At 41.6% G+C, this 23,725-nt stretch overlaps 2 protein-coding genes and 1 non-coding gene across 4 annotated transcripts in view; 2 read left to right on the top strand and 1 right to left on the bottom strand.

Annotated features, from left to right (window-relative positions):
- The window catches only part of LOC129822948 (methionine synthase reductase-like), a 38,159-nt gene extending 26,707 nt beyond the window's left edge, over positions 1 to 11,452 (bottom strand). For both annotated transcript variants that reach the window (XR_008754550.1, XM_055881524.1), the window contains exons 1-9: positions 11,193 to 11,452; positions 10,920 to 11,064; positions 10,560 to 10,713; positions 9,952 to 10,069; positions 9,054 to 9,591; positions 8,832 to 8,945; positions 8,014 to 8,167; positions 3,722 to 3,810; positions 3,071 to 3,251 (exon numbers count right to left, since the gene is read on the bottom strand). Coding sequence is in view for 1 of the 2 variants with exons in the window: in XM_055881524.1 (XP_055737499.1) it covers positions 3,071 to 3,251; positions 3,722 to 3,810; positions 8,014 to 8,167; positions 8,832 to 8,945; positions 9,054 to 9,591; positions 9,952 to 10,069; positions 10,560 to 10,713; positions 10,920 to 11,064; positions 11,193 to 11,242 (1,543 nt within the window). In the remaining variant the exon portion in view is untranslated. The remainder of the gene's footprint in view (positions 1 to 3,070; positions 3,252 to 3,721; positions 3,811 to 8,013; positions 8,168 to 8,831; positions 8,946 to 9,053; positions 9,592 to 9,951; positions 10,070 to 10,559; positions 10,714 to 10,919; positions 11,065 to 11,192) is intronic.
- Positions 11,453 to 15,930: 4,478 nt separating this feature from the next.
- LOC129822949 (T-complex protein 1 subunit epsilon) lies at positions 15,931 to 20,926 on the top strand. Its single transcript, XM_055881525.1, has 11 exons — positions 15,931 to 16,166; positions 16,810 to 16,870; positions 17,263 to 17,427; positions 17,770 to 17,968; positions 18,236 to 18,428; positions 18,881 to 19,030; positions 19,271 to 19,390; positions 19,516 to 19,701; positions 19,873 to 20,010; positions 20,143 to 20,323; positions 20,509 to 20,926. Exons 1-11 carry the CDS (start codon positions 16,062 to 16,064, stop codon positions 20,634 to 20,636), a joined length of 1,626 nt encoding a protein of 541 aa, XP_055737500.1. The 5' UTR covers positions 15,931 to 16,061; the 3' UTR covers positions 20,637 to 20,926.
- Positions 18,624 to 18,759, top strand: LOC129823395 (small nucleolar RNA SNORA49). Its single transcript, XR_008754635.1, has one exon. It is a non-coding gene; the product is annotated as a small nucleolar RNA SNORA49 (small nucleolar RNA).
- Positions 20,927 to 23,725: the final 2,799 nt, after the last annotated feature.

Below are 23,725 nucleotides of genomic sequence, written 5' to 3' on the forward strand. Positions count from 1 at the left end.
AGTGTCACCAGCAAAGCACCCCCACACCATAACACCTCCTCCTCCATACTTTACGGTGGGAAAAACACATGCTGATATCATCCGTTCACCCACACTGCATCTCACAAAGACACAGCGGTTGAACCAAACATTTCCAATTTGGACTCCAGATCAAAAGACCCCGGTCTAATGTCCATTGCTCGTGTTTCTTGGCCCAAGCAAGTCTCTTCTTCTTATTGGTGTCCTTTAGTAATGGCTTCTTTTAAGCAATTTGACCATAAAGGACTGATTCACGCAGTCTCCCCTGAACAGATGATGTTGAGATGTGTCTGTTACTTGAACTCTGTGAAGCATTTATTTGGGCTGCAATTTCTGAGGCTGGTAACTCTAATGAACTTATCCTCTGCAGCAGAGGTAACTCTGGGTCTTCCCTTTCCTGTGGCGGTCCTCATGAGAGCCAGTTATAATGATATAGCGAGCTATAATGATATAGCGCTTGATGGGTTTTGCGACTGCACTTGGAGAAACTTTCAAAGTTCTTGTCTTAAAGTAATGATGGACTGTCCTTTCTCTTTGATTATTTGAGCTGTTCTTGCCATAATACGGACTTGGTATTTTACCAAATAGGGATATCTTCTGTAAACCCCCCTACCTTGTCACAACACAACTGATTGGCTCAAATGCATTAAGGAAGAAATTCCACAAATTAACTTAAGGCACACCTGTTAATTGAAATGCATTCCAGGTGACTACCTCATGAAGCTGGTTGAAAGAATGCCAAGAGTGTGCAAAGCTGTCAAAGGCAAAAGGGTGACTATTTGAAGAATCTCAAATAAAAAATATATTTTGATCTGTTTAACACTTTTTTGGTTACTACATGATTCCATACATGTTATTTTATAGTTGTGATGTATTTTCTATTATTCTACAATGTAGAAAATAGTAAAAATAAAGAAAAACCGTTGAATGAGTAGAGGTTCTAAAACTTTTGACCGGTAGTGTATATCACTATCTCTGTCTGATGTTTCCATCTAGATCACTAAGAATGGAGGAATGGGAGGAGGACGCTACTAAGTCCTATTTTCTCAGCGCACACACCGGTTTATTTTAGGGCATACTTCTGTATTCATTAAATCTAAAAGTTATACACTTGTGAGCTCCCTAGAGTGCAGATCTGGTGCCTGTGGGATGGAGCTAGTTAATGTCCACCTTATTTCAATGTCAGCCGTAAAGGTGCCCTCTTTTGGGGTAATTTGGTGTCTGGCCATGAGGCCTCTGAGGAATATGGTGCAGGAAAATAGTTTGAGTTAAATTGTATACTAAAATGAGTAATATCAGTGGTTAGGGAACGGGGAAAAAATATTTATCAATTTTCATCTGCTAAAATACCCTCAAACCCACTCAAGTAGAGAACGTAATTTACACTACACCATATGCACCAGCTCTAGGAGTTCTGACAAAAATGAAATGTTTTCCCCTTCAACCCTAAGGTATCCCAAACAGCTGGACAGAAAGAGGAGAGAGAGAGACAGCCTGTAGAGTGTGCGAGAGAGACAGTGTCAGAGAGACGCAGAGAGAGAAAGAATCAAAACAGCTGGACTTCTCTCTTCTACAGTAAACAACTCCGGGTGTATCACTGAGAAATGTGGTACCCAGCACCCCCAGGCACCGCTGGAATTATATCACTCCCTGCCATCCCCATTTCCTCAGTGACAGGTTTAACATGCCCATTAACAGTCTCATTCCCTTTCCGTTTGTCTACAGCTCGGCCATACCTCGGAGTTGACAGCTGACTTTCGATCACTGACTATGACAACATGTCACAACTGGGGGACAATTTATACATCACTGGGAGAAGGAATCTGATGCATATCACAAGATATTCCTTTAATATTTTGTAGTAGTGTGAGATTAATCACGCCATGAGTGACGGCTCATTTTTTGTTGTAAAAAAAATAAATTTAAGAAAGTCTGCTCCTTCAGGTTTTTGGCCATTGCACAGGAGTCACAATGAGAAAGCATAACCCCAAAGTGGATAACTATTACAAATCACCTATTTATCCAACCTTTACATTCCACAGAATCTGTAGCTAGGGAATGATTAGGCGCAAAGCTTTTAAACTCACTCAGTGAAGCTAAATGGGGAGTGGCCTGTAAATGTGTTAACACCAGACACTGTCAGAGCAGTAGTGATCGTTAACCCCTGGCTTGCCCTGCCCTCCACAGCTCTGTAGCTCAAATGTAGGACAGTCAATGACAGGACCCCAGCAACAGCTGGTGGCCCCAAAACGCTTCCACCAGCACATTCTTCACCAGCAGTACTAATGTCCCCATTTACAAATGGCCAGATTTCTGCATTGCTCGGTTCCACTACTGGAAAGGTGCTGCAGTTAGCAAAAGGGCCCAAAATAACTTTGACATTGGATATTAAGCTGTGACACAGCTCTTTTGAGGGAGTACACTGCAAAGCACAAGTGCAAGAAGGACAAATAACAGTTCCAGTCAAAGCATTTTTTATGAATATTAGATTGCTTAGATTACTTGTATGTATTCATCTAATATAAATGCCCTTTCCCATAGGCTAAAACAAAATCTACACAAGTCATCATCAGAGCAATTCTAGGCCTTATGCCATGAGAGACTATAATGCCAGACTGTCTGCAGCCAACAGTTCTCCATGTCAGGGGCGACCAAATGGTGAGTCAGGAAGCACTGGTGGGTCACAAGAATAAGAATATGCCGTTTAAAAATGTCCTTTTTTAAGTCACAGATAACAAATTGATTGAAGCAATGCAGGAACATTGGTTTGGTCATTTGGGATTCAGTAAAATGTATGAAAAACCCAGGTGGAGTAAATTAAAAAAAAGGTTAAAAAGAAGGAAAAGAGAGTGAAGTAGGGGAAAACACTATGTACAGTTTGACTGAACCTGCATTTACTGAGGCTATACTGCCCTCTGCTGGATAGAGAAATAGCAGTACCTGCCTGTATTGGTGATCATTCGAAACTGGAGCCATGTTTTGTGACATGTAAATCAACGCACTCTGATTAGCTCAAACATTATGACTGACAGGAGAGGGAGTGAGTTCTGACCTATGAGAAGACTGAGAGGGGGTTGGCAGGCAGGAAAAGCCCTGAGCAGGTCCAATAGTCCGAGGCTGGGGTCTCTGACATAGAGGTTGTAGTCGGCTGATCCCTGTTTACTACACAGCTCCTGTAGTCTCCTCCTCTCGCCACTGTCTTCTGTACACTCTACCAGGGAACGAAGAAATGCCTGGAGGGGGGGGGAGAAAGAGAGAGAAAGAAGAGAAAGAAGAGAAGAGTATCAGATAGTATAAGCCTAATTCTAGACAAAAAATTAAATTGTTTTTTAAAATAGTTTTTCAGTCCAGTATTTCGCTTAATCTGTGTCCAGAAGACCACCCCATACACACAATACAAAACAGAGATTTCACACAGTTACATCTGGCCGACTAGTCAGGTTGTTTCCGCATTCAACAATGTTACATTGCCACCTTGCCAAACAAGACAATGAAAAGTTGGCAGAGGCAGGCTGGCACCCAGGCTACATTCCTGCAGCCTACTGTACCTGCCAACCCTGCTACCTTAGGTGTCTGCCAAACATGCTCGGTAGAAGATAGACTAAAGGGAGTCTTTGTCCTACTGCAGTGCAGTAACCTTTCACAGTCAGGTTTGGGTTCTGAACTGGGTAGTTCAGGTATAGAGCGTGAATGTAGAAGGGACCTTCTTAGGGACAGTCCTGAGCTCCAGACTCCAGGTGAGCATGTAGGTTAGAGTGCTGTTCTCTGGGATGTAGGAGGGGAGATGAGCAGCTGGAGGGGAAACAACACAATCAACTTTACATCCATTACAGATGTGAGCAGTTACATGCAGTTTTATAGTTTAAATGTCATGACTAAATCGCAATGATACATACACACATACATACATATATACACACATACATATAAATACATACACACACATATACACAGAAGTTTACATACACTTAGGTTGGAGTCATTAAAACTCGTTTTTCAACCACTCCACAAATTTCTTGTTAAACTATAGTTTTGGCAAGTCGGTTAGGACATCTACTTTGTGCATGAGACAAGTAATTTTTCCAACAATTGTTTACAGACAGATTATTTCACTGTATCACAATTCCAGTGGGTTAGAAGTTTACATACACTGAGTTGACTGTGCCTTTAAACAGCTTGGAAAATTCCAGAAAATGACATCATGGTTTTAGAAGCTTCTGATAGGCTAATTGATATCATTTGAGTCAAATGGAGGTGTACCTGTGGATGCATTTCAAGGCCTACCTTCAAACTCAGTGCCACTTTGCTTGACATCATGGGGAAATCAAAAGAAATCAGCCAAGATGCTGGAGGAAACAGGTACAAAAGTATCTATACCCACAGTAAAACGAGTCTTATATCGACATAACCTGAAAAGGCCTCTAAGCAAGGAAGAAGCCACTGCTCCAAAACCGCCATAAAAAAAGCCAGACTACTGTTTGCAACTGCACATGGGGACAAAGATTGTACTTTTGGAGAAATGTCCTCTGGTCTGATGAAACAAAAATGGAACTGTTTGGCCATAATGACCATCGTTATGTTTGGAGGAAAAAGGGAGAGGCTTGTAAGATTTGCAACATTTGACCCAAGTTAAATAATTTAAAGGCAATGCTACCGAATACTAATTGAGTGTATGTAAACGTCTGACCCACTGGGAATGTGATGAAAGAAATAAAAGCTAAAATAAATTATTCTGTCTACTATTATTTTGCCATTTCACATTCTTAAAAAAAAGTGGAGATCCTAACTGACCAAAGACAGGGAATTTTTACTCGGATTAAAGGTCAGGAATTGTGAAAAATTGAGTTTACATGTATTTGGCTAAGGTGTATATAAACTTCCGAATTCAACTGTGCGTACCTACCTACCTACATACACATGTATGTATGTACATACACATATATGTATTTATGTATGTATATACACATATATACATACATGCATACATATACAGTCGTGGCCAAAAGTTGAGAATGACACAAATATTAATTTTCACAAAGTCTGCTGCCTCAGTTTGTATGATGGCAATTTGCATATACTCCAGAATGTTATGAAGAGTGATCAGATGAATTGCAATTAATTGCAAAGTATCTCTTTGCCATGCAAATGAACTGAATACCCAAAAAACATTTCCACTGCATTTCAGCCCTGCCACAAAAGGACCAGCTGACATCATGTCAGTGACTCTCTTGTTAACACAGGTGTGAGTGTTGCCAAGGACAAGGCTGGAGATCACTCTGTCATACTGATTGAGTTCGAATAACAGACTGGAAGCTTCAAAAGGAGGGTGGTGCTTGGAATCATTGTTCTTCATCTGTCAACCATGGTTACCTGCAAGGAAACACGTGCCGTCATCATTGCTTTGCACAAAAAGGGCTTCACAGGCAAGGATATTGCTGCCATTAAGATTGCACCTAAATCAACCATTTATCGGATCATCAAGAACTTCAAGGAGAGCGGTTCAATTGTTATGAAGAGGGCTTCAGGGCCCCCAGGAAAGTCCAGCAAGCAAGAAGCCACTTTTCTCCAGGAAAAACATTAGGGACATACTGATATTCTGCATAAGGTACAGGCATTGGACTGCAGAGGACTGGGGTAAAGTCATTTTCTCTGATGAATCCCCTTTCCGATTGTTTGGGGCATCCGGAAAAAAGCTTGTCCGGAGAAGACAAGGTGAGTGCTACCATCAGTCCTGTGTCATGCCAAACAGTAAAGCATCCTGAGACCATTCATGTGTGGGGTTGCTTCTCAGCCAAGGGAGTGGGCTCACTCACAATTTTGCCTAAGAAAACAGCCATGAATAAAGAATGGAACCAACACATCCTCCGAGAGCAACTTCTCCCAACCATCCAGGAACAGTTTGGTGACGAACAATGCCTTTTCCAGCATGATGGAGCACCTTGACATAAGGCAAGTGATAACTAAGTGGCTCGGGGAACAAAACATCGATATTTTGGGTCCATGGCCAGGAAACTCCCCAGACCTTAATCCCATTGAGAACTTGTGGTCAATCCTCAAGGAGACGGGTGGGCAAACAAAAACCCACAAATCCTGACAAACTCCAAGCATTGATTATGCAAGTATGGGCTGCTATCAGTCAGGATGTGGCCCAGAAGTTAATTGACAGCATGCCAGGACGAATTGCAGAGGTCTTGAAAAAGGGTCAACACCACAAACATTTACTCTTTGCATCAACTTCATGTAATTGTCAATAAAAGCCTTTGACACTTATGAAATGCTTGTAATTATACTTCAGTATTCCATAGTAACATCTGACAAAAATGTCTAAAGACAGTGAGGCAGCAGACGTTGTGAAAATTAATATTTGTGTCATTCTCAAAACTTTAGGCCACGACTGTACACACACACATTACCAGTCAAAAGTTTGGACACTCCTATTCATTCCAGGGTTTTTACTTTATTTTACTATTTTCTACATTGTAGATGAATAGTGAAGACATCAAAACTATGAAATAACATATATAGAATCAAGTAGTAACCAAAAAAAAGTGTTCAACAAATCAAACATATTTGAGATTTTTCAAATAGCCACCCTATACCTTGATGACAGCTTTGACGCTCGGCATTCACTTAACCAGCCTCATGAGGTAGTCACCTGGAATGCATTTCAATTAACAGGTGTGCCTTGTTAGAAAGTTAATTTGTGGAATTTCTTTCCTATTTAATGCGTTTGAGCCAATCAGTTGTGTTGTGACAAGGTAAGGGTGGTATACAGAAGATAGCCTTATTTGGTAAAAGACCAAGTCTATATTATGGCAAGAACAACTCAAATAAGCAAAGAGAAATGACAGTCCAGCATTACTTTAAGATATGAAGGTCAGTCAATGCGGAAAATTTCAAGAACGTTTCTTGAAGTGCAGTCGCAAAAACCATCAAGCGCTATGATGAAACTGGCTCTCTCCGCCACAGGAAAGGAAGACCCAGAGTTCTCTGCTGCAGAGGATAAGTTCATTAGAGTTACCAGCCTCAAAAATTATAGCCCAAATAAATGCTTCACAGAGTTCAAGTAATAGACACATCTCAACATCAACTGTTCAGAGGAGACTGCGTGAATCTGCCCTTCATGGTTGAATTGCTGCAAAGAAACCACTACTAAAGGACACCAATAAGAAGAAGATACTTGCTTGGGCCAAGAAACATAAGCAATGGACATTAGACCGGTGGAAATCTGTCCTTTGGTCTGATGAATCCAAATTTGAGATTTTTGGTTCAACCTCCAAGTCTTTGTGAGACGAAGAGTAGGTGAAAGGATGATCTCTACATGTGTGGTTCCCACCGTGAAGCATGGAGGTGGTGGTGTGATGGCGTTGGGGTGCTTTGCTGGTGAAACTGTCTGTGATGTATTTAGAATTCAAGGCACACTTAACCAGCATGGCTACCACAGCATTCTGCAGCGATACGCCATCCCATCTGGTTTGTGCTTATTGGGGCTATCATTTGTATCTATCACTCCAGGCTGTGTAAGCGCTATTTGACCAAGAAGGAGAGTGATGGAGTGCTGCATCAGATGACCTTGCCTCCACAAATCACCCGACCTCAACCCAATTGAGGTGGTTTGGGATGAGTTGGACCCCAAAGTGAAGGAAAAGCAGCCAACAAGTGCTTAGCATATGTGCGAACTCCCTCAAGACTGTTGAAAAAGCATTCCAGGTGAAGCTGGTTGAGAGAATACCAAGAGTGTGCAAAGCTGTCATCAAGGCAAAGGGTGGCTACTTTGAAGAATCTAAAATCTAAGATATATTTTATTTGTTTATCACTTTTTTGGTTACTACATGATTACATATGTAGTTTTGATGTCTTCACTATTATTCTACAACGTAGAAAATAGTAAAAATAAAGAAAAAGTTAGGTGTCCAAACTTTTGACTGGTACTGAATGTGATACTATACACACACAATGTCCCTGTCATGTGTATGACAAGAGAGAACAGCATACCTTTCTTCTTGGTGTCTTTGCGCAGTGAGAGCTGGACACGGTGGCTCCTCTGGTCCTGCAGGCACAGTCTCTGGAGAATCTCCCCCACCTCGGAGGCTCTGTTTGGGCAGAGCACGTCAAGCGAGTCCCCAGGCTGGTAGGCCATCGGATGGGCCTAGGTACACAGAGGAAAGGACGGAGTAAAGAAACTAGTTGAACCATAATTTTGAACTACTGACCAATATATTTGGTCTCTGCATGAAACTACACTAAGTGTACAAAATATTAAGGACACCTGCTCTTTCCATGACATAGACTGACCAGGTGAATCCAGGTAAAAGCTATGATCCATTATTGATGTCACTTGTTAAATCCACTTCAATCTGTTTAGATGAAGGGGAGGAGACAGCTTAGAGAAGGATTTTAAGCCTTGAGATAATTGAGATATGGATTGTGTATGTTTTCCATTCAGAGAGTCAATGGGAAAGATACAAAATTTAAGTGGCTTTGAACAGGGTATGGTAGTAGGTGACAGGCGCACCGGTTTGTGTCAAGAACTGCAATGCTGCTGGGTTTTTCACTATCAACAGTTTTCCGTGTGTATCAAGAATGGTCCAACATCCAAAAAGGGCATCCAACCAACTTGACACAACTGTGGGAAGCATTAGAGTCAACATGGACCAGCATCCCTGTGGAACGCTTTCGACGCCCTGTACAGTCCATGCCCCGACAAATTTAGGCTGCTTTGGGGGAAAGTGTGGGGTGCAACTCAATATTAGGAGGGTGTCCTTAATGTTTTGTACATTCAGTGTATATAGTAAGAAACGCCTGCCACTCACTGAGATGTCCAGCTCTATCAGAAGGGCTGTTTTAGCCGAGTCATCTCTGGTCAACTGGACTGCCCTGGAGATCGGAACCTCGTGTAGGGTTTCCTTACTGACCGGAGCACTGGTCTGGGGGGGTATGGAAAGTGTGGTTGGTGATGTTAGAATTCAAACAAATATGAATGAGATATAAACAATTTCATAGTGCCAAAAGAACCCAGTATTACCACAACCCACCTCTTCTTCTATGGTGGCTTCCTGGAGCGTGACATCCAGGTAGGGTGGAGGCAGAGCAGGGACATTGAGGACAGACTCAGACAGTGGGGGCAAGGAGCATGTCAGAGAGGCCTCTACAACAGCAGAGGGTGCTCCACTCTGTGTCTCTAACACTGACTTGGGATCAGTGACAACACCATCTAGTTTAGGAGCAGTCCTATTGTTGCTGGTCAATGACACTGGTCTAACATCAGTAACTGCACTCCCTGTCTCAGAGGCTGCTTCTGTAACATTCAGAGAAGCTGATTTGGGCTCAGTCTTAGTACTCTCTGACTCCACTGCTGTTCTGAGTGAGTCAGAGCTCTGAGGTTCTGATTCGTTAAGACTCATGAGGTGGAGTTTGACATCTGTCGCTGACAATTCGGGTGTTTCGTTCAAGGATGCTCTCAGGTCCTTTACATGGCCATCCCTCTCAGGCTGAGGGGTGGCCATCTTGGATAACGCTCCTCTGATGGCCTCCCACAGTCCTTCAAGCCAGGGGTCCAACACCAACTCAAGCCTACACACACACAGTTTGGATTAAGAGTTAAAGTATTAACATGGGAAACCCACTAAGAGACCACCGCAAACTGAAGCCTGGACAGAAAGCAAAGTCCACTCAGACTCAGAGATAAGCAGTGTGAAGGATCCAAAAGGGTAATGTGCCATACCACAAATGAGGTTACACGAGGTAAATGGGAAAAGTACATTCAAAGTGCGTCTGTATTGGTACCACTTTTATTGCTACTGATTTAAGAAGACATTGTGCCCCTACTTTAAAGCTTCTTAGGTGAGTGCCAGGACTTGATGAGTGTTTCTCATACATCAACATGTAAAAAAAAATGTATTATTTTCCCTATTAAAAGACCTTGGGCCTTACCCTACACCATCATCTGCATGTCCTGTTGCGTAGAAATGTTTTGCACCAAGTTCCTGTAGACGGCCATCAATAGTCTTCCCACAGTTGCAGAAATTTTCATAGTTTGTATCACCCAGAGCTGGAGCACAGACAAAAACAAGATATTGATCATCACACATAACGTATCAATGAATCTGTTATTTTAAAGTCATCGAATAAGATAAAGATGAAGGTAGTAGCAATTAATCTCAGCACTAGGCATTTAGTCTTAGGCACACCCTAATCTGCTGTGGACAGACCATTTAAACATAAATGGTACCGTAGAACTGTCTTTATACTATGGCCACACCAATTGAGAACGAGCAGGGTTTTTCCATCACTGGTTACTTGGACAAATCCCGATTTCACAGGTGTTAGCATCTTTCGAATTTCAAATTTGTCCCATACACTTGCCCCTAACTTGCAAAGAGAGAGGGTGGAGCTCCTCTTTCCAGTTCTGTTCCACATTCTAGCATCTCTTGATCTATTTTCTCAACATGTATGGACCTGGAACTTAATCGAGCACCTGACCAATTACGCAAGAATTTAGTTCTGGGTTAACCAAGATTAGGCACACACTCCATTCTTACCTATAAGAGCATAGCAGAGGTGTGAATAGTGGTCGCTGGGCAGGGTCTTTTTTTTTATGTTCTTCACAAACTTCAGGGCTGTGTCTGGTGGGTCCCCATCCCCAGTAGTAGACACAACAAACACCACAGGTGCACTCTCCTTCTCCAAGTTAAACTGAGGGGAGACACAAAACAGGATCAGTATTCATACCAGAGCCGAAAAGACCAGTGGTAACAACAACTCTGCCACAAATGCAATGACACGGACTTAGTTTTGTTCCCTAGCAGCTTGATAGTAGTTTATCAGTGTTGTAATCATCAGTGTTGTGCTCACATTGGAATACAAGCCAGGGTAGGTTAACACTATTTTGTCAACTTTACCTTCCCTCCTTCACTCAAACAGTAGATGTCAACAACCAGTCCCCTCTCCTCAGCCTCGTCAGCTATCCCCTCGGCTATGGACTGCGCCTGGCCCTTCTGAGACCCGTACAAAACCAGGAACCGTGGCTTCACCTCACAAGGCATTCTGCTGGACAAGTGGAAATAAAATAAGTCAGTGTAGCTTCACGTTACAACAAGCTGTTACAGTGAGTGTATCATATATATATATAATAACTGTTGTGGCAACATTGTCACCGTTGTCAAAAACAAAACCTTCTGCAGACATCGACATGCTGGATTGAAAACTGAGAAACATCATCCATGACACTGATTCTTCCATCTCAACAGACTACACACCAACCAAATAAAACTGTGAATTCAGAAAATATCATCATCCTCTAAAGGTCCACGACTGACTGCATGTCATTATCGTACATACACAATCGGAAAATTGAAAAGTTAGTTGCAGATCCCCGTGGAACTCCTTTTCTAAAATTGTAGAAAATACATAACTGAACACGTTCAACGCCTTACAAAACTTACCCGGAAGTTACGTCACGTTTGACGCACGGCACGTTGTCACCCCAGCAAGAAACAACCTGTCCCTGTGTCTGAATGTACAGAACTATTTGTATGTACTTGGATTTGTGCCCATGTATTTATCAAACGTATAACATAACACGAACTTATTCTCTCTGATATGAGAATGCTTTTGGAGAACAGCTCTCTGTAACTCAATGAGATTCGCTTATCATCCAACTGGTCTGCTAGTAAAACTCCCGAGTGCTAGTCTTCCAGCACTATAGACAGTGGCCAGAAACTAAACTCAGTAGCGGAGCTAGAGATCGTTTATTCAGTGGAGCCAAAGAGGAAGAGAGGAGGCCCAACTCTGCAGAAAATCTGTCTCCCTCCATCAGGTGGCGTTTTTTCGTTGTTTCGCCCGCCAAGCAATGAGTTTTTGTAAGGTCAACAACTAAAATGAATGGCTTATTGAGGTTTATTTGATCGAATATAAGTTTCGTAATGCTTAAGTTGTTACGAGTGTACTGTTATAAGTAGGACACGTGACATCCCGGACACTTTGAGAAAAAACACTTTATATCAGAGTTGTTGAGATGGCTATGGATAGGCCTATTCATGACATGATGAGGCTAGTAGTATAGCGTCCAGTGGCGGTCGGTGCCGTTTAAGATGAGGGAGGACGATTTTTTTTTGTCATTCATATTCTATTCACTCAGTTCAATGTAATAACAACAGGTTTAGGCTACTACTTGATACTCTGGTTTTCCCTTTATCCATCATGGGGTTTCTACAACCTAGCCTAAGTTTGCAACGTAGGTGCACACAGGTCGAGATAAAAATGTGAAAAAATATTGTCACCATACTGGCTAAAGTAACATTATAGTCAACATAGCTAATAGAACTAACCCGTTAGTAAACCTGCCACAATCATGCAGTAACGTTACAGTATACAGTCAGTAAGTAGTTTAGTACTTACACCGGCGAGCCCCGGTGGCAATAGATTTGTAAAACCAAAAGCTTACCTTGACTTGGAAGAGTTCCAGTATTGTGTTGGATAGTCATAGCACATAGTTTGAGTAGGCTAAACTAGCTAGCTGCATTTGCTAGCTAAGTCAATTAAACTGAAAGTGAAGAAAAAAATGACAAAATCTCTATCTCGCTTCTCCTTCTTTTTGGAAGAAATGAATTTGTTCAAAACTGTTCAACTATTCTCTTTCTCTCGCTTTGAGACAATTACTCACCTCATTTTATGCACTGCGGTGCTAGCTAGCTGTAGTTTATGCTTTCATTACTAGATTAATTCTCTGATCATTTGATTGGGTGGAAAACATGTCAGTCCATACTGATAGGTTGGAGGACATCCTCCGAAAGTGTCATAATTACTGTGTAAATCTATGGAACAGGGTGAGAACATGAGCCGCTTAGGTTTTGTATTGAAGTCAATGTACCCAGAGGATGGAAGCTAGCTGTCCACCGGCTACACCATGATGCTACACTACAGAGTGCTGTTGAGGCTACTTTAGACCTTCATGGCAAAATAGTGTATTTTAATCAATTATTTGGTGACATGTGAATATATGTAGTATATTTTTTTTATCTAAAAAGGATCACTTTTATGTTTTCCTTTTTATTTTATTTTATTAAATTCACTGAGAAGGATGGTCCTCCCCTTCCTCCTTTGAGGAGCCTCCACTGATAGCGTCTTTTTAAAATGTTATTATTATTTTTTATTCATAATACAAAAATCTACTTACATTAATACATCAAACATGTCTAACAAAACAAAACACAGGTATTAACAAGAAAATCAAACATACAAAAAATATCAATAAAAAAATAAAAAAATGTATTGCAATTGTATTCACTCTGAAAATATCTTATTATAATGATTCAGGAAGATGTTATTCTTGTTGTTATTCACTATTGTTAATGTTTTAATAAGATAATTAAATTCAATCAGAAATAATTGTAATTTTGGTATAGAATTTTGGAATTTTTGATTGTGTATAAAGTATTTGGCAACAAGAATAAAATAATTAACAATCACTTCAGTGGTCTTGTTATCATTGCAATAGTAACATATTATACCTTTCATGTCAAAAACATAGGCAGTGTTCATAATGGTAAATAAGTATTTTGCAAGGTTTTCCCAAAATTCTGACACAAATTTACATTCAAAGAACAAGTGAGACAGATTCTCAGCTTCTTTTTCACAGAAAACGCAGATATCATCAATAGCCACAAATTTGGATATCATAGAATTACATGGATATATCTTATGTAAAATTTTGAAGTGCACTTCCTTAACTTTGTTTGGTATACAGTATTTGTAAGGCCTTAACCATGCATTTTTCCAGACAATGTCAGGAATAAGCATGTTCCAGAAAAACTTTCCTCTCGGTGTAAGTTGGTTTTGTGAATGAAGAATTTGTCTTATATATTTATTACAACAAGATTTCTCAAGTAAGCCCACGCCTTCCAATCTGAGTTCTGGATAAACTTTGTGATCATTCCCAAAATTAATGAGTTTTCATAAGTGTAGTTAGACCACTGAGAAAGGCTTTGATCACAGAAATAAACTCCCTGAAAGGTATTGGAAACTCTTTCAATGTTATAAATTGTTCATATGTGAAAATATTACCCTTGTTGTCGAAAATATCAAGAACAAAGTCAATATTCCTCTCATGCCAGCTGGGGTAGAACAATGACTTATTCCTTGTAGTTATGTCTGAATCCTTCCACAAACGAGCTTTATGTGGGGGAAATTGTGCAGGAAACATATTTCCCAGGCCATTAAAGCTTGTTGGTGAAACCTAGCCAATTTAGCAGGTAATCTTTCAGGAATATAATTACATTCCAGTAAAAATTGAAGACCTCCCAATTTATTAAACACATTATTTGGAATGAAATACCATATTGAATCAGTATCGATCAAACATTTTTTCAACCAGTTTATCTTGAAAGTGTTATTTATGTCAACAAAATCCAACACTTCTAGACCGCCTTCAGCTCTTTTGTTAGAAAGGACAGATTTTTTTAGTTTGTGAGACTTATTTTTCCAGATGAAGTCAAGAAAGGTTTTATTAATCTCTTTACAAGTAGCTGGATTTACACATAACGATAATGAGCAGTACACAAAACGAGACAGTCCCTCTGCCTTGGACAGAAGTACTCTCCCAAGTATAGAAAGATCTCTTTGTAGCCAATTATTAAATATATTTTTTGTTCTCTTAATTTTAGGAGAAAAATTAAAATGTTGTCTGTCTAAGTGTTTTTTTGACAGATCTATATCTAAATATTTAACACAGTCCTTTACAGAAATATTTTCTATTTCTTTATCATCAGAGTCAAAGAAACATAAGATTTCACATTTAGAAACATTCAGCATTAATCCTGATGCAATAGAAAATGCAGTTATAGTATTAAGGGCATGGGCGACCTGGTCTTTGTCTCTTAAGAAAAGAGTAGTATCATCAGCCAGTTGGGAGATTTTGATTTCTTTGTTAAAAATGGTTAAGACATACGAATGTGCATTATTCAGAATATCTAGAGATAGAAGTTCCACAACCAAAATGAATAAATCCCTGTTGTACACTTCTGTTGATACTGAATCTTTTGGAGTTATTAAGGTTTAGTAGCACATAACTATTTATATATTTGTAAAACATGCGAATTACTTTAATAAAATGTTCACCAAATCCAAAAAGTTTAAGAGACCTAAAGAGAAATTCATGTTCAATTGTGTCAAAGGTTTTACAGAAGTCCAAAAATAGGACAACCGCATCTGAGTCAATTGCATCTGAATAATCTATAAGGTCCAAGACTAAACTAATGTTAGTTTATGTGATGGCCCTTCATAAATCCTGTTTGAGTCTCATTTATAATGGTATCTATTCCTTTCTTTAATCTTTTGGCATAAACCAGAGCAATCAATTTGTAATCAACATTTAATAAAGTAATTGGCCTCCAATTGTCAATGAGAGAAGGGTCTTTATCGGGCTTCGGAATCAATTAAATAAGGTCCTGTTTCATAGTGGAGACCATTTCCCCATTTTTTATGCAATCTTAAAACATATTGAAAATCGGGTCTTCTAGTAACTCCCAAAACTGTCTATAGAATTCAACTGACAGGCCATCGGGGCCAGGTGATTTCCCGCTAGTTTTAAACTCTCTTTAGCTGAGTATTTTCATCACCCCTGGTTTCTTAACTTCAGCACCAAACGATGTATCTAAAGCGCGAGAAAACAAGACGAGTAAAAATAGTGAGATCGCGAGACTGGAAGAACCGATTTGGCAACGTGATGAGAGGAATTTTGGTGATTTCTAAAACATTTCATGAATTCAAGCCGTTTATGCACAAAATCTGTCTCAAAACGTTAATTGTATAAAAGGCAAACGAAATATATCTTCACAATATACTTTTTAAAAATCGAATCATTGAATGTAATACCAACTTCCCCCCTTTTCCTACTTGGTCTCGCCCTCCCCGCCCCGAGATCCTTCTAGAAGTCGCCAGCAGACCAGTGTGACCAGGTGCCTACCAACACTCCACTATTTCACCAGTGAAAGTCTGAATTTCATCCGTGGACACTTCTAAAGTGTCGCCGTCTTTCGGGCATTATGTCCGCTATGGGGCAACTCGCATTCGATGAGTATGGACGGCCGTTCATCATCATCAAAGATCAGGATAAGAAGACTCGCTTATCGGGCCTTGATGCACTGAAGGTACAATGGATTTAGCAAGTCAGCTAGCATGTCACTTCATTCATGCGTCAGGCTCTTGTCAAGGCAAATGCAGAACACTTGCAACTTCAGACCCACTTGTTTAGCTAGACAGTTGGCTAGCTAGCTGCATTATAACATTACGGGCCAATGCATATGTTTAGTTCATGTTGTAAAAGTTTGCTAGCTAGAAAGTTGTAACGTTATTTTTATGACTAGCTAGCAACTGCATGCTAGTCTGCCCATGTGCTTATTTTCTGAAGACGCCACAGTGAGGCGCGGTTGGTTGTCAAATAAACAATGGAATTCGCTAGATAACATGCCAGCAACAGTTATGTGTTTATCACTTATGAATAAAGTCCAATAGTTATTTTTTTGAACATGCCACATGCAGTCATGACGTAGCTAGGCAACGTTGGTAAAGTAGTTTAGCGACACAGTTGGATAGCCTAACTTAGCTGACAATATTTGGCAGTTGCTTCTTGGCAATTAACGAGGAATCTTGATCGTCAATTTCATTTTCACGGAAATGGCCATCTAGCCAGTGGGTCCCAGAGATATCTTGATTTTATTTGGTTATAGTTTGACTCCTGCAGAATCCCGGCCTCAGTGAAGAAATAAACGAATGTCCTTTTGTGTTGTGCAGTCTCACATCATGGCAGCAAAGGCAGTTGCCTCAACGCTGAGGACCTCTCTAGGACCAAACGGTAAGCCCGAACAAACACAGCCACACTGAAGCTTATTTATTAGATTTTATTTAACTAGGCAAGTCAGTTAAAAACATCCTTATTTACAATGACGGCCAAACCCTAACGACACTGGGCCAATTGTCCACTGCCCTATGGGACTCCCAATCACGTCTGGTTGTGATACAGCCTGGAATCGAACCAGGGTCTGTAGTGACGCCTCTAGGACTGAGATGCTGTGCCACTCGGGAGCCACATTCGTAAACAGAGCTATAAAGGAACTTCTAGTATTGGTGTGTGCCCAATCCCTCTGATTACTCAACACAGTAATGGCTACCTAAAGTTACACATTCATCGTGTAGTACATTTGATTGCCCCCCCCCACACCCCCTTCATTTTTCCTCTTCCTACAGGTCTGGACAAGATGATGGTTGACCGGGATGGAGAGGTGACAGTCACCAATGACGGAGCCACCATCCTCAGCATGATGGATGTGGACCACCAGATCGCCAAGCTCATGGTGGAGCTCTCCAAGTCTCAGGACGACGAGATCGGAGATGGGACCACCGGAGTTGTTGGTACGGGACCCTACAGATTTGAGTCTCTGATTGGTCTGACTCATTAGCTTACTAAATAAACAAATGTGGTCTCTTGCATCGCTATCCTATTATAAAAATTGGATTGTACTCTTCTCCTGGTTCCTTTTTTTGGAGCTAATCTGGACATTGGATTAATGTTGCTCGACACTGCTCCTCCCTTACTCCAGTCACTCTGTCCCCAGTGAGGGTTCTGGCATATGGGCTTATGAGACAGCTGATCATTTCTAAAACCCATGCTCAATTCTTTCTATGATAAGATTGTGTTCATCAATGCAAAATCATATTGGTACACATCCTAATTTACTCATCTTCCCTCTCCAGTGCTGGCTGGTGCTCTCCTGGAGGAGGCAGAACAGCTGCTGGACAGGGGCATCCACCCCATCCGTATCTCTGACGGTTACGACCAGGCCGCCAAGATCGCCATCGCGCAGTTGGACAAGATCAGCGAGACCTACCCATACGACCCCAGCAACACGGAGCCACTCATCCAGACTGCCATGACCACACTGGGATCCAAAGTGTGAGTCTCACTGGCAGTTAGTGTTTTTTGTGGTCATCATGGCAACTTTAAAGAATTTCATTAATGTTCCAGCTAGCGGTTGCCTTCTTTCTTTTTTGCATGTCTACTTCTATTTTTAATGGAACCATACAGTCTCTGCACAAAGATGAATGATATACAAATTGATCTGGCCCGTATGGAAAGTAGGATTAAGTTATTATTTGTCAACCTGGTCATTGGTTTCATAAGGTCTCATACAGATTTCTCTCCCCATCTTCCCTTTCTCAGGATCAACCGCTGCCACAGACAGATGGCAGAGATTGCAGTGAATGCCGTCCTGACTGTGGCGGACATGAACCGTAAGGATGTGGACTTTGAGCTGATCAAGATGGAGGGCAAGGTGGGAGGCAAGCTGGAGGATACCCAGCTCATCAAGGGGGTCATCATAGACAAGGAGTTCAGCCATCCTCAGATGCCCAAGGTACACACCACACACAGCTCAGGATAGTTTAATGTAATAGCATTGACATTTAGGCTAGCATGACCTTCATCAGAAGGTAGTGGTACCTTATCCAAGGTACAAACCCAGTCATATAGTTGATACAAACAAGGGTCATGTTAGCATACCTCAGATCCAACCCAGTGTAAACTAGGACCGACTGGATCAGTAACTCTTCTTCCCTTCCCTTACTCCAGTCACTCTGTCCCCAGTGGAGTGGTCTGACATTGACAGGGGATACAGCACCACGGCTATCTCGCCTCTCTCATTTAAGACATTCACCTTAAATTAGGCTTGTGAGAGAGCTGACAATTTCTGTAGATTTAGAGGTATTATTTTTTTGTCCATCCAAGTCTGAAGCACCCACTTTCTTAATTGTATTTAGCCAGATAAATGCTCTTGTACAGTAATTGCCTGTACTCTTTTCCCCTCAGCTACTGAAAGACACAAAGATGGCCATCCTGACCTGCCCGTTTGAGCCCCCTAAGCCCAAGACCAAGCACAAGCTGGATGTGACCTGTGTGGAGGAATACAAGGCCCTGCAGAAGTATGAGAAGGACAAGTTCCTGGAGATGATCAAACAGGTCAGTCACAGAAACTTTAGGACTTCATATTTCTCTATAGCACAGCTGCATACTGTTAATTCCAGCCATTCAGTCTGGACAACTTAAATATGTGTATTTGAAGTTCTCCTTGAATCTAATCTAATGGAATATGATCTAATCTATAAAATATATACTTTTGTTTTTTTAAACCAGATAGTGGAGTTAACATGAATGTGTCATATGTAGTATTTTAACTATTAAAAAAAAAAAAAAAATCAGATCAAGGATACCGGCGCTAACCTGGCCATCTGCCAGTGGGGCTTTGATGACGAGGCCAACCACCTGCTGCTGCAGAATGAACTGCCTGCCATTCGCTGGGTCGGAGGGCCTGAGATCGAGGTGATACGTGCACCGTCACACACAAACTACATACAGACATCTTGCCATCTACCTACAAAAAGTTATCGCGAGGGTTCGCCAAAGTATTTCTGAATCGCTAACCTCACTGTCTTCTCCTCCCTCAGCTGATTGCCATAGCGACAGGGGGCCGCATCGTGCCTCGGTTCTCTGAGCTGACCGCTGAGAAGCTGGGCTCAGCCGGTGTCGTTAAGGAGATCTGCTTTGGCACAACCAAGGACCGCATGCTGGTCATCGAGGAGTGCAAGAACTCCAGGGCAGTCACCATCTTCATCCGTGGAGGAAACAAGATGGTGGGTGGACTGGTAGTCTGCTAATGTTGAGTGTTAAGTGATTATGCTGAGGCAACTGATAATCTGTTAATTTAGACAGCTGTATCTTTAGGTCACAGATGGACACTTCCTGTACCTAAGTGTACAGGCTTTCATTGCAGCCCAGAAGTAACTGTTTAATTTCCCTGTCAGATCATTGAGGAGGCTAAGCGTGCGCTGCATGATGCACTGTGTGTCATCCGTAACCTGGTCAGAGACAACCGCATTGTGTATGGGGGCGGAGCCTCTGAGATTTCCTGTGCCCTCGCTGTCAACCAGGCTGCTGACAAGGTAGTGTGTACACACAGTATCAGGTGAAAGATTAAAACCTTGTATTTGACTGGTATCAAGAGTGCCTCGGAGTAATAGCCTGATGATGATTCTGAAACAAAGCAATGTGCTCATACCTCCATCTCTCTGCAGTGCCCGTCCCTGGAGCAGTATGCCATGCGTGCATTTGCTGATGCCCTGGAGGTGATCCCCATGGCCCTGGCAGAGAACAGCGGGCTTAACTCCATCCAGACCATGACAGAGGTCCGCGCCAGGCAGGTCACCGAGAACAACCCCGCCCTGGGCATCGACTGTCTGCACCTCAACACCAATGGTAAGGACAGACTCACAACTTGTCAACTGTACATTTTTGTGTTTATACCCATCTTTTGTATATCCAATATTCACAATGTTAAATGTTTCCATTCACCTATCTAGGGGCTACAGGTAAACACTTAATATGAAGTGTTATATCTTTAATATAGCTGTAATTGATGTGGATTATTTTCTCTGTACTAGACATGAAGCAGCAGCATGTAATTGAGACACTGCATGGGAAGAAGCAGCAGATCTCTCTAGCCACCCAGGTGGTCAAGATGATCCTGAAGATTGATGACATCAGAAGCCCGGGAGAGTCTGAAGACTAAGGACCCCCACCTAGCCATGGACCCCCACCTAGCCACCTACCCCCAACTGAGCTCATGCCAGTCTCAGCCCAGTCTTCTAGGATTTATCAGACTTCTAATCTAGAATTACTGCTTTAGAATGTTCTAGAGCTCTACTCTGCAAAGTTCTAGAATGTTAAGTGTCCTAGGCCTTTAGGCACTTGTCCAGCACAGTGTCCAACCTTGCGTACTGTTATTTATCATTTGATACTGAAACCGCCGCCCCCTCCCCCCCCAAGCTGAAGTCATCAATAAAATGTTGGTCTGTGAAATTTCTCTTGTGTGGGTTTTCACCCAATATGATACAAATATGCTTGTGCAATACTTTTGATTAATTTGAGTACACTTGTCACTATTGCTTTGTAGGTAATAATGATATGCACCGTGTCAAACACATTTAATTCATATGAGATGGTAGGCACATGGAAGCTTTTCTCTCAGACATGCTCTGGTACATTTGATGTTGAGTATTTAATTTTTTACACCTCTCTTTGGGCTGTATGTGTCAGTGTAGTTCAAACATGCATAATACGTAATTACTGTCTTACCTCAATTAGCCACAAACCCTAGTTTAAAAGCAATTTTTCTTACATTTAACCACAGGTGGTCCAGCCCACTAGCAAATTAAGTTGAGACAATGATCTTCAGCCCCTCCCATTTAAGTGACAGCTAGCAAGAGGCCTGCCCAATGATGTTGCAGGGCTGGCCCAACAGCTCAGTGGACACAGCAATGGTGTGAGTTTCTGGGACCACATTTGGCTCGTCAGAACTACTGGCAAAAAAAACAATTAACTACAATTTTTCACAGGCACAGTTTGCCTAATTAATTACTGCAAAGCCAGTACTTTGTTTCACAGGAAACAAATTGATGCCATAATGGGTATTGTTACTTGGTCTAGTTTTGAAATGTTTATGATGGCATCAGGATACAGTACTATCAATGGTGAGGGAAAAATACTTAATGGTTATGAGAACATTTGATTATGGGGTGGGGGCCACAAACATTCTGAACTCACCATCAGGGTTACCTTGGGTGCTGTGGGTCTGCTTACACTCACATCCATACCCACACATGCAGTCAGAGCCCTTATCTTTTGGGGGTCCTAAGCAACATTCTGATGGGGGATCCCCCCCACCTTGTGACCTGAACATTTTGGCGGCCCCCTCTTCACAGTGGAGAGAAGTTTTAGAGTAAATTTCCTGCAATTCTCAACATTTTGCCAATGGGCGTAGAGAAAATGTTGCAGTTTTAAAGCTAATCTATTCTAAACACAAAAGGGGAGCAGCCAGTTGCCCACCCCTGGTCTAGGAAGCTCTAACCTGACTCTTCAGTTGAGCTCAATAGAACATTTCTCTCACACAGGGAAGAGCAGCAAGCCATTGAAGGTGTTGCACAACCAAGAAGAACCAGCCAGCACATGCTCTTTGGGGAGACGCATGTAGACCACCTCCCCCTCTTCCAGCTCTAGAGACAATGCATTAGATATACAGTTAGTCAGAATTTTACATACACTTAGGTTGAAGTCATTAAAACTCGTTTTTCAACCACTCCACAAATTTCTTGTTAACAAACTATAGTTTTGGCAAGTCGGTTAGGACATCTACTTTGTGCATGACACAAGTAAATTTTTCCAACAATTGTTTACAGACAGATTATTTCACTTATAATTCACAGCAATGGTGTATCACTGTATCACAATTCCAGCGGGTCTGAAGTTTACATACACTAAGTTGACTGCCTTTAAACAACTTGGGAAATTCCCAAAAATGTCATAGCTTTAGAAGCTTTCGATAGGCTAATTGACATCATTTGAGTCCATTTGAGGTGTACCTGTGGGTGTATTTCAAGGCCTTCAAACTCAGTGCCTCTTTGCTTGACATCATGGGAAAATCAAAAGAAATCAGCCAAGACCTCGGAAAAAATATTGTAGACCTCCACAAGTCTGGTTCATCCTTGGGAGCAATTTCCAAACGCCTAAAGTTACCACGTTCATCTGTACAAACAATAGTACGCAAGTATAAACACCATGGGACCATGCAGCCGTCATATCGCTCAGGAAGGAGAAGCGTTCTGTCTCCTAGAGATGAACGTACTTTGGTGCGAAAAGTGCAAATCAATCCCAGAAAAACAGCAAAGGACCTTGTGAAGATGCTGGAGGAAATAGGTACAAAAGTATCGATATCCACAGTAAAACGAGTCCTATATCGACATAACCTGAAAGGATGCTCAGCAAGGAAGAAGCCACTGCTCCAAACCCGCCATAAAAAAAGCCAGACTACTGTTTGCAACTGCACATGGGGACAAAGATCGTACTTTTGGAGAAATGTCCTCTGGTCTGATGAAACAAAAATGGAACTGTTTGGCCATAATGACCATTGTTATGTTTGGAGGAAAAAGGGGGACGCTTGCAAGCCGAAGAACACCATCCCAACCGTGAAGCACGGGGGTGGCAGCATCATGTTGTGGGGGTGCTTTGCTGCAGGAGGGACTGGTGCACTTCACAAAATAGATGGCATCATAAGAAAGGAAAATTATGTGGATATATTGAAGCAACATCTCAAGACCTCAGTCAGGAAGTTAAAGCTTGGTTGCAAATGGCTCTTCCAAATGGACAATGACCCCAAGCATACTTCCAAAGTTGTGACAAAATGGCTTAAGGACAACAAAGTCAAGGTATTGGAGTGGCCATCACAAAGCCCTGACCTCAATCCCATAGAAAATGTGTGGGCAGAACTGAAAATGCGTGTGCGAGCAAGAAGGCCTACAAACCTGGCTCAGTTACACCAGCTCTGTCAGGAGGAATGGGACAAATTCACCCAACTTATTGTGGGAAGCTTGTGGAAGGCTACCTAAAACGTTTGACCCAAGTTAAACAATTTAAAGGCAATGCTACCAAATACTAATTGAGTGTATGTAAACTTCTGACTCACTGGGAATGTGATGAAAGAAATAAAAGCTGAAATAAATCATTATCTCTACTATTATTCTGACATTTCACATTCTTAAAATAAAGTGGTGATCCTAACTAACCTAAGACAGGGAAATTTTACCAGGATTAAATGTCAGGAAA

This window comes from Salvelinus fontinalis, chromosome 25 (genome assembly GCF_029448725.1).
Source record: "Salvelinus fontinalis isolate EN_2023a chromosome 25, ASM2944872v1, whole genome shotgun sequence".
Taxonomy (NCBI): domain Eukaryota; kingdom Metazoa; phylum Chordata; class Actinopteri; order Salmoniformes; family Salmonidae; genus Salvelinus; species Salvelinus fontinalis.